Source organism: Zonotrichia albicollis, chromosome 34 (genome assembly GCF_047830755.1).
Source record: "Zonotrichia albicollis isolate bZonAlb1 chromosome 34, bZonAlb1.hap1, whole genome shotgun sequence".
Classification (NCBI taxonomy): Eukaryota; Metazoa; Chordata; class Aves; order Passeriformes; family Passerellidae; genus Zonotrichia; species Zonotrichia albicollis.
The window spans coordinates 1288140-1298455 of NC_133852.1; the positions used below are offsets into that span (position 1 = coordinate 1288140).

Consider the following 10316-nt stretch of genomic DNA (forward strand, 5'->3'; position numbering starts at 1 on the left):
GGGTCAGGACACAGATATGGGGCAGGGGGGCTTCAGAACCCCTCAATGTGGGTCAGGAACCCCCCAAAGTGGGTCAGAAGAGACCTGGGACCCCACTTTTGTGGGGCGGGGGGCTGGGACACCCCGATGTGGGGCAAGAGGGGGTCGGGACCCCGCTATGGGGCAGGACCCCACTGTGGGGCTGTGTCACATCCCAGCGCTGCTCTTGGGGGGCTCAGCCCCACACTTGGGGGTCCCGGGAAGACAAATTTGGATAGAAATTATCCAAGGAAACCTCGGGGCTGTTTGTGATGAACGCCCCATTTCGGGGGTCCCGGGAGTTTCTGGGGGTCCCAGGGGGTTGCTGGGGGTCCTGGGGCTTTCCGGGGGTCCCGATTTCCATCCCGGGGGTCCCATTTGGATCCTGAGGGTCCCGGGGGGGCCAATTTGGATGGAAATTATCCAAGGAAACCTCAGGGCTGTTTGTGACGAACGCCCCATTTCGGGGGTCCCGGGGGTCTCTGAGGGTCCCGGGGCTTTCCGGGGGTCCCCATTTCCATCCCGAGGGTCCCATTTGGATCCCGGGGGTCCCGGGGGGCCAATTTAATTTAAATCCCGGGGGGGCCAATTTGAATCCCGTGGGGGCCAATTTGGACGGAAATTATCCAAGGAAACCTCAGGGCTGTTTATGACGAACGCCCCATTTCGGGGGTCCCGGGGGTCTCCAGGGGTCCCCATTTCCATCCCGGGGGTCCCGTCGGGATCCCGGGGGTCCCGAGGGGGGCATTTCAGACCCCGGGGGGGCCAATTTGAATCCCGTGGGGACCAATTTGGACGGAAATTATCCAAGGAACCTCAGCACTGTTGTGACGAACGCCCCATTTTGGGGATCCCGGGGGTCCCGGGGTTTCCGGGGGTCCCCATTTCCATCCTGAGGGTCCCTTTGGGGTCCCGGGGGTCCCGAGGGGGTCAATTTGAATCCCGGGGGGCCAATTTGAATCCCGCGGGGGTGAATTTGAATCCCGTGGGGGCCAATTTGGATGGAAATTACCCAAGAAACCTCAGGGCTGTTTGTGACGAATGCCCCATTTCGGGGGTCCCGGGGTTTCCGGGGGTCCCCATTTCCATCCCGAAGGTCCTGTTGGGATCCCGGGGGTCCCGAGGGGGGCATTTCAGACCCCGGGATGGGGGGGGGGGGGGGTCCCAGCGCCCAGGAAGCAGCGGGGGATTAGCGCTGGCGTCAATCCCATCAGCTCACCCCGGCTGCTCAGGTGAGCCCGGGCCGTCCCCCCCGGATCCGTGCGGCCCCAATTAAGGGCTCAGCGCCGGGATTTTGGGGGGGGGTCCGGGCTAATCCGGGGGCGGGGGGGGGTTATAAGAGCAGGGGGGCGCGGCCGGCCGGGGCAGTGGCGCTGGTGGCACTTGGGGACCATGGCGACGGGCGTTTTCGACGGCGCGGTTTTCGCCGCGCGCCGGCGTCACGACGACGACGACACCACGCGCGACAGCATCTTCACCTACACCAACAGCAACAACACGCGCGGTGAGCGGCGGCGACACGCGGGGACACGCGGGGACACCGTGGGGACACCATGGGGACACCGGGGGAGGGGGCCTGGGGCGGTTTTGGGGCGGTTTTGGGGAGTTTCGGGGTTGGCGGTTGTGATATCTCAATGGTAGATACATGAGTGGTGAAGATATTGGGGACATGAGGGGACACAGAGAGACATGGAGGGACATTGAAGGACATCAGGGGACACCGCGGGGACACCGGGGGAGGGGGGCTGGGGCAGTTTTGGGGCGGTTTTGGGGCAGTTTTGGGGAGTTTCGGGGTTGGCGGTTGTGGTATCTCAATGGTAGATACACGCGTGGTGAAGATATTGGGGACATGAGGGGACACAGAGAGACATGGAGGGACACTGAAGGACATCAGGGGACACTGGAGGACACCGGGGGAGGGGGCCTGGGGCAGTTTTGGGGCGGTTTTGGGGCAGTTTTGGGGAGTTTCGGGGTTGGCGGTTGCGGTATCTCAATGGTAGATACACGCGTGGTGAAGATATTGGGGACATGAGGGGACATGAGGGGACACAGAAGGACATCAGGGGACACAGAGGGACATGAGGGGACACTGGAGGACATCAGGGGACACTAGGTGGACACCGGGGGAGGGGGCCTGGGGCAGTTTTGGGGCGGTTTTGGGGCATTTTGGGGTTGGCGGTCCAGGTACGCCAATAGTAAATATGAGCACAGTGAAGATATTGGGGACACATGAGGGGACACAGAGGGACATGAGGGGACACAGAGTGACACGAAGAGACACAAAGGGATGCCAGGGAATCACTTTGAGGGAGATTTTGGGGAGTTTTGATGAGTTTTGGGGTCATCGATCATGGTACCCCAACCCACACTGATGGCAGTGACACAGTGAAGGTGTGAGGGGACGCCTGAGGGGACACAGAGGGACATGAGGGGACACAGAGGGACACGAAGAGACACAAAGGGACACCAGGGAATCACTTTGAGGGAGGTTTTAGGGAGTTTTGAGGAGTTTTGTGGAGTTTTGTAGAGTTTTGGAATCCATTGTCAATGCACACCAACCTGTATCGATGGCAGTGAAGATGTGGTGGGACATGAGGGGACATGAGGGGACACAGAGGGGACATGAGGGGACACAGAGTGACACGAAGAGACACAAAGGGACACCAGGGAATCACTTTGAGGGAGATTTTGGGGAGTTCTGAGAAGTTTTGGGGTCAATGATCAACGCACACCAACCTGTATCGATGGCAGTGAAGATGTGGGGGGACATGAGGGGACACAAAGGGACACAGGGTGACACAGAGTGACACAAAGAGACACAAAGGGACACCAGGGAATAATTTTGAGGGAGATTTGAGAGAATTTTGAGGTCAACACCAACCTCCACCACCACCACCGTCACCGCCCCCAGCGGGCGCGAGGTGACACAGGCTGACACATGGTGACACGAGGTGACACAGGGTGACACGAGGTGACACAAGGTGACACGAGGTGACACGAGGGTCACCCACGGCCACCACCACTGACCCCACCGCGCCCCCCCCAGGTCCCTTCGAGGGCCCCAACTACCACATCGCCCCACGCTGGGTGTACAACCTGACGTCGCTGTGGATGATCTTCGTGGTGATCGCCTCGGTGTTCACCAACGGGCTGGTGCTGGTGGCCACGGCCAAGTTCAAGAAGCTGCGGCACCCCCTGAACTGGATCCTGGTCAACCTGGCCGTGGCCGACCTGGGCGAGACGGTCATCGCCAGCACCATCAGCGTGGTCAACCAGATCTTCGGCTACTTCATCCTGGGCCACCCCATGTGCGTCATCGAGGGCTACACCGTCAGCGCCTGCGGTCAGTTGGGCTGGGGACATGGGGGGGTGTGGTCAGTTTGGGGGTGGGGTGGGGTGTGGTCAGTGCCTGTGGTCAGTTGGGCTGGGGACATGGAGGGGTGTGGTCAGTTTGGGGGTGGGGCGGGGTGTGGGCAGTGCCTGTGGTCAGTTTGGGGGTGGGGTGTGGGGTGTGGGTGTGGGCAGTGCCTGTGGTCAGTTTGGGGTGTGGTCACTTGGGGGTGGGGGTGTGGTCAGTGCCTGTGGTCAGTGCTTGTGGTCAGTTGGGCTGGGGACACAGTGGGGATGTGTGGTCAGTGCCTGTGGTCAGTTTGGGGGTGGGGGTGTGGTCAGTGCCTGTGGTCAATTTGGGTGGGGACACGGGGGGCTGTGGTCAATGCCTGTGGTCAGTTTGGGGGTGGGGGTGTGGTCAGTGCTTGTGGTCAGTTGGTGTGGGGGTGTGGTCAGTGCCTGTGGTCAGTTTGGAGGTGGAGGTGTGGCCAGGGCTTGCGGTCAGTTGTGGTCAGGGGGATGGGGGGTAGTGTAGGAGATGGGATGTGGGGCAGGGATGTAGGGCTGGGGTTAGGGTCAGGGGTGTGGGGCAGGGGTCGGGGTCAGGGGTGTGGGTCACAAATGTAGGTCAGGAATATGGGTCAGGGCCTCTCTATGGGTCTGGGCACTGTGGGGCAGCCCCATAACCAAACCCCAAACCCCTGCAGGAATCCCTGGTCATCCTCCCCACAGCAGGGACCGGACGCTATGGGGCTGCCCATGGGGTTCTGTGGGGCTGGGCTCTATAGGGTCATGTTCTATGGGGCTCTATGGGTCCAGGGGCTATGGGGCAGCCCCACAACCACCCCAAACCCCTACAGGCATTACAGTGCTGCAGTTCCTGGTCCTGTTCCCCATAGCAGGGACTGGATGTTATAGGATTTTCTATGGGGTCCTATGGGGCTCTATGGGTCTGGGCTCTATAGGGCCGTGTTCTATGGGTCTTGGCGCTGTGGGGCAGCCCCACAACCAAACCCCACACCCCTGCAGGAATCCCAGTGCTGCAGTGCCTGGCCATCCTCCCCATAGCAGGGACTGGATGTTGTGGGGCTGTCTATGGGGTTCTATGGGATCCTATGGGGTTCTATGGGATCCTATGGGGTTCTATGGGATCCTATGGGGTTCTATGGGTCTGGGCTCTATCGGGCCGTGTTCTATGGGTCTGAGCGCTGTGGGGCAGCCCCATAACCACCCCAAACCCCTGCAGGAATCTGAGCACTGCAGTCTCTGGCCACCTTACCCACAGCAGGGACTGTATGCTATGGGGCTGTCTATGGGGTTATCTATTGCGTTCTATGGGGTTCTGTGGGTCTGGGCGCTGTGGGGCAGCCCCATAACCACCCCAAACCCCTGCAGGAATTCCAGCCCTGCAGTGCTGGCCATCCTCCCCATAGCAGGGATTGGATGTTATCAGGCTGTCTATGGAGTTCTATGGGTTTCTATGGGTCTGAGCTCTATAGGGCCATGTTCTATGGGTCTGAGCGCTGTGGGGCAGCCCCATAACCACCCCATAACCACCCCACGCCCCTGCAGGCATCACGGCGCTCTGGTCGCTGGCCATCATCTCCTGGGAGCGCTGGTTCGTGGTGTGCAAACCCTTCGGCAACATCAAGTTCGACGGCAAGCTGGCGGTGGCCGGGGTCCTCTTCTCGTGGATCTGGTCCTGCGCCTGGACCGCGCCCCCCATCTTCGGCTGGAGCAGGTGGGGAGGGGTCTCCAGGGCCTGGGGAGGGGTCCGGGGGTGGCACGAGTGTCCCCCGGGGGTGTTTGAGGTGACACGAGCGTCCCCAGAGCTGTGGGGAGGGGTCTGGGCCGGGCTCCTCCTCTCCTGGATCTGATCCCACCTCTGGACCGCGCCCCCATCTTGGGCTGGAGCAGGTGGGGAGGGGTCTCCAGGGCCTGAGGAGGGGTCTGGGGGTGGCACGAGTGTCCCCTGAGGGTTCACAGAGGTGACACGAGTGTCCCCAGAGCTGTGGGAGGGGTCTGGGCTGGGGTCTTCTCCCTTGGATCTGGAGCACGTCCCTGGACCGCGCCCCCCATCTTCGGCTGGAGCAGGTGGGGAGGGGTCTCCAGGGCCTGGGGAGGGGTCTGGGGGTGGCACGAGTGTCCCCTGAGGGTCACAGAGGTGACACGAGTGTCCCCAGAGCTGTCAGAGGCTCCAGGGGTGACCCGAGGGTCCCCAAGGTGGGTCTGGGGGTGACCCCCCGAGATTCCCCGGGATCCCCCAGACTCAGATCCTTTCTGAGGAATTTCTGGGGTCCCCACTGTCCCCCCTGACCCCCCAATGTCCCCCCATGGCAGGTACTGACCCCATGGGGGTGACTCAGGTGGGTCTGGGGGTGACGCCCCGAGATTCCCAGGGATCCCCCAGACCCAGAACCTTCTGGAGGAATTTTGGGGTGTCCCCATTGTCCCCCCCTGACCCCCGATGTCCCCCCATGGCAGGTACTGACCCCATAGAGATGACTCAGGTGTCCCCAAGGTGGGTCTGGGGGTGACCCCCCAAGGTTCCCAGGGATCCCCCAGACCCAGATCCTTTCTGAGGAATTTTTGGGGTCCCCATTGTCCCCCCTGACCCCCGATGTCCCCCCATGGGCAGGTACTGACCCCATGGGGGTGACTCGGGTGGGTCTGGGGGTGACCCCCTGAGGTTCCCCGGGATCCCCCAGACCCAGAACCTTCTGGAGGAATTTGGGGGTGTCCCCATTGTCCCCCCCTGACCCCCGATGTCCCCCCATGGCAGGTACTGACCCCATGGGGGTGACTCAGGTGGGTCTGGGGGTGACCCCCCGAGGTTCCCCGGGATCCCACAGACCCAGATCCTTTCTGAGGAATTTTTGGGGTCCCCATTGTCACCCCTCACCCCCGATGTCCCCCCATGGCAGGTACTGACCCCATGGGAGTGACTCAGGTGTCCCCAAGGTGGGTCTGGGGGTGACCTCCTGACGTTCCCCGTCATCCCCCAGACCCACAACCTTCTGGAGGAATTTGGGGGGTCCCCACTGTCCCCCCTGACCCCCAGTGTCCCCCCATGGCAGGTACTGGCCCCACGGGCTGAAGACCTCGTGCGGGCCGGACGTGTTCAGCGGCAGCACGGACCCGGGCGTGCAGTCCTACATGGTGGTGCTGATGGTCACCTGCTGCTTCTTCCCGCTGGCCGTCATCATCTTCTGCTACCTGCAAGTGTGGCTGGCCATCCGTGCGGTGAGGAGAGACCCCCCCCCCAAAAAAAATATCGGAGGGAAAAAAAAACCCCAGGGAAAAAAAAAAATTCTGAATGGAAAAAAAAAAAAATCGGGGAAAAATATAGGAAAAAAAAAAAGGAAAAAATTCTGAACCCAAAAATTCCCAGGGAAAAAAAAAAAATCCTGATCTGAAAAAACCCCAGGGGAAAAAATACAGGAAAAAAAAAATTTCCCGGGAAGAATGTCCTGAACCAAAAAAATCCCAGGGAAAAATAAATCCTGAACTGAAAAAAACGTAGGGGAAAAATTCTGAACTGAAAAACCTCGGGGGAAAAAATCCTGAACTGAAAACACCTGGGGAAAAAAATCCTGAAAAAAAAAAGGAGCGGGGTGGTGTGCAAAATAAAAAAAAAAAAAACAACCAAAAAAAAAAAAAGGGGAAAAAAATCCTGAACCAAAAAAATCCCAGGGAAAAAAAAAAAAAAAAAAAAAAAACATAAAACTGAACTGAAAAAAAACCTGGGAAAAATACAGGAAAAATATAGAAAAAAAAAAAAAAAAAAAAAAAAAAAAAAACGGAAAAAATTCTGAACCCAAAAATTCCCAGAGAAAAAAAATCCTGAACTGAAAAACCCCGGGAAAAAAAAAAAATCCCGAACAAAAAAAAACCTCGGGGAAAAAATTTCCTGAACAAAAAACCCTGGGGATAAAAATACAATGCCCAGGACCCCCCCAAGGACTCCCCAGGACCCCCCAATCTCCCCCCCCAGGTGGCGGCCCAGCAGAAGAAATCACCCTTGGTACCCCTTTAAGCCCCCCAAACCCCATGATAACCCCATGGCAACCCCCCCAAGCCCCCCAATCTCCCCCCAAACCCCTCCATGACCCCCCCAGGACCCTTTTAACCCCCCTATGCTCCCCCCAGGTGGCAGCCCAGCAGAAGGGGTCACTCCAGATACCCCACAAATGCCATAACACGTCCTCCAAACCCCTCAATAACCCCCCAATCTCCCCCTCAAACCCCCCCATGACCCCCCCAGGTGGCAGCCCAGCAGAAGGAGTCAACTTTAATCCCCCAAACACCCCCTTTAACCCCACAATACTGCCCCCAAACCCTATGATAACCCCACGATAACACCCCCAATCTCCCCCCCAAACCCCCTGAGGACCCCCACTGACCCCCCAATCTCCCCCTCCCCAGGTGGCGGCCCAGCAGAAGGAGTCGGAGTCGACGCAGAAGGCCGAGAAGGAGGTGTCGCGCATGGTGGTGGTGATGATCCTGGCCTACTGCTTCTGCTGGGGGCCCTACACCATCTTCGCCTGCTTCGCCGCCGCCAACCCCGGCTACGCCTTCCACCCGCTCACCGCCGCCCTGCCCGCCTTCTTCGCCAAGAGCGCCACCATCTACAACCCCATCATCTACGTCTTCATGAACAGACAGGTGAGGGACGCACCTGGGGACACCTATGGGCATGGGGACACAGCCAGGGCATGGGGTATGGGACATGGGATATAGGATAGAGCCACCATCTACAACCCCATCATCTACGTCTTCATGAACAGACAGCTGAGGGACGCACTGGGGACACCTGGGGACACCTGGGGACACCTGGGTACAGCTGGGTACGGAGGAGATGGGATATGGGGTATGGGATAGGGACAGGGTCACCATCTACAGCCCCATCACCTACGTCTGCATGAACAGACAGGTGGGCTTGGGGCACCTGGGATACCTGGGGACACATCTGAGCACACCTGGGGACAGCTGGGTACACCTATGGGCATGGGGATATGGGATATGGAACATACAATAGGGACAAGGTCACCATCTACAACTCCATCACCTACGTCTGCATGAACAGACAGGTGAGGGACGCACCTGGGGACACCTGGGGACACCTGGGGACACCTATGGGCATGGGGACACAGCCAGGGCATGGGGTATGGGACATGGGATAGGGACAGACCCATCATCTACAACCCCATCATCTAAATCTTCATGAACAGACAGGTGAGGGACACACCTGGGGACAGCTGGGGACACCTATGGGCATGGGGTGTGGCATATGGGGTATGTGATCACCATCTACAAGCCCATCATTTACATCTTCATGTCCCCTGTCTGTCCCCTGTCTGTCCCATTGTTCCCTGTGTCCCCCTGTGATCCCTGTGTGTCCCCCCTGTCCTCTGTGTCCCCTGTGTGTCCCTTTGACCCCCCTGTCCTCTGTCTGTCCTCCGTGTCCCCTGTGTTCCCTGTCTGTCCCCTGTTCCCCCTGGTGTCCCTGTGTGTCCCCCTGTCCCCTCCCATGTCCCCTGTCTGTCCCCATGTCCCCTCCATCCCCTATGTCCCCTGTGTGTCCCCTGTCCGTCCCCTGTCCCCCCATCCCCTGTGTCCCCTGTCCCCCCGGTGTCCCCTGTCTGTCCCCATGTCCCCCTGTTCCCCCCATCCCTTGTGTCCCCTGTCTGTGCCCCTGTCCCCTGTCTGTCCCCCTGTCCCCTGCCTGTCCCCCTGTCCCCTGTCTGTCCCCACTGTCCCCTGTCTGTTCCCCCGTCCCCTGTCTGTCCCCTGTCCCCTGTCTGTGCCCCTGTCCCCTGTCTGTCCCCCTGTCCCCTGCCTGTCCCCCTGTCCCCTGTCTGTCCCCATTGTCCCCTGTCCCCCCATTGTCCCCTGTCTGTCCCCACTGTCCCCTGTCTGTCCCCCCGTCCCCTGTCTGTCCCCTGTCCCCTGTCTGTCCCCACTGTCCTCGTGTGTCCCCGCAGTTCCGGAACTGCATCCTGCAGCTCTTTGGCAAGAAGGTGGACGATGGCTCCGAGGTCTCCACCTCTCGCACCGAGGTGTCCTCCGTGTCCAACTCCTCCGTGTCCCCCGCCTAGGGACCCCCGCCGCCCCCTCCCCAATAAAGCTTTGTACCTCCCGGACAGCCGCGTGCCCGTGTCACCTCCCCGCGCCGCCCGTGTCACCTCCCTGCGCCGCCCGTGTCACCAAGGGGCTGGGGGTCCCCTCCTTGGTGTCCTCAATGTCCCCGAGGGGCTGGAGGTCCCCAGCGTCCTTTCCTTGGTGTCCGCAACATCCCCTCCTCGGTGTCCTCAGTGTCCCCAATGGCTCTTGGGGTCCCCTCCTTGGTGTCCCCAGTGTCCCCAAGGGGCTGGGGGTCCTCTCTTTGGTGTCTCCAGGGGGACAGGGGTGCCCAGTGTCCCCTCCTTGGTGTCCCCAGGGGGCTGGGGGTCCCCAATGTCACCTCTCCGTGCCGGTCCCGTCTCCCCAAGGGGCTGGGGTCTCCTCCTTGGTGTCCCCAATGTCCCCAGAGTGCTGGAGGTTCTCATTGTCCCCCTCTTTAGGTGTCCCCAATGTCCCCAATTCAATTTTGGGGTCCCCTCCTTGGTGTCCCCAATGTCCCCAGAGCGCTGGAGGTTCTCATTGTCCCCCTCTTTAGGTGTCCCTAATGTCCCCAATTCAATTTTGGGGTCCCCTCCTTGGTGTCCCCAATGTCCCCAGGTGGCTGGGGGTCCCCAGTGTCCTCCTCTTTGGGTGTCCCCATTGTCCCCACAGGTCTGGGAATCCCCAGTGTCCCCTCCTGGGGTGTCCCCAATGTCCCCTCGGTAATGGGGGTCCCCAGTGTCCCCTCTTTGGGTGTCCCCATGGCTCTGGGGTCCCCGATGTCCCCAATGTCCCATCGCCTCTGGGGGTCCCCGGTGTCCCCTCCTGGGGTGTCCCCATTGTCCCCACGGCTCTGGGCGTCCCCA

General features: G+C 60.1%; 1 protein-coding gene across 1 annotated transcript; it reads left to right on the plus strand.

Annotated features, from left to right (window-relative positions):
• Positions 1-1410: 1410 nt before the first annotated feature.
• LOC141726340 (red-sensitive opsin) lies at positions 1411-9470 on the plus strand. Its single transcript, XM_074531126.1, has 6 exons — positions 1411-1522; positions 3065-3361; positions 4921-5089; positions 6426-6591; positions 7774-8013; positions 9333-9470. The coding sequence occupies exons 1-6, from the start codon at positions 1411-1413 to the stop codon at positions 9444-9446; spliced, it is 1098 nt and encodes a 365-aa protein (XP_074387227.1). The 3' UTR covers positions 9447-9470.
• Positions 9471-10316: the final 846 nt, after the last annotated feature.

Coding starts and splice junctions, on each gene's coding strand:
- LOC141726340 (XM_074531126.1), top strand. CDS start 1,411: ATGGCGACGGGCGTTTTCGACGGCGCGGTTTTCGCCGCGCGCCGGCGT. Junction 5,090..6,425: donor CCCATCTTCGGCTGGAGCAG/GTGGGGAGGGGT, acceptor CCCCCATGGCAG/GTACTGGCCCCACGGGCTGA. Junction 6,592..7,773: donor TGTGGCTGGCCATCCGTGCG/GTGAGGAGAGAC, acceptor CCCCCTCCCCAG/GTGGCGGCCCAGCAGAAGGA.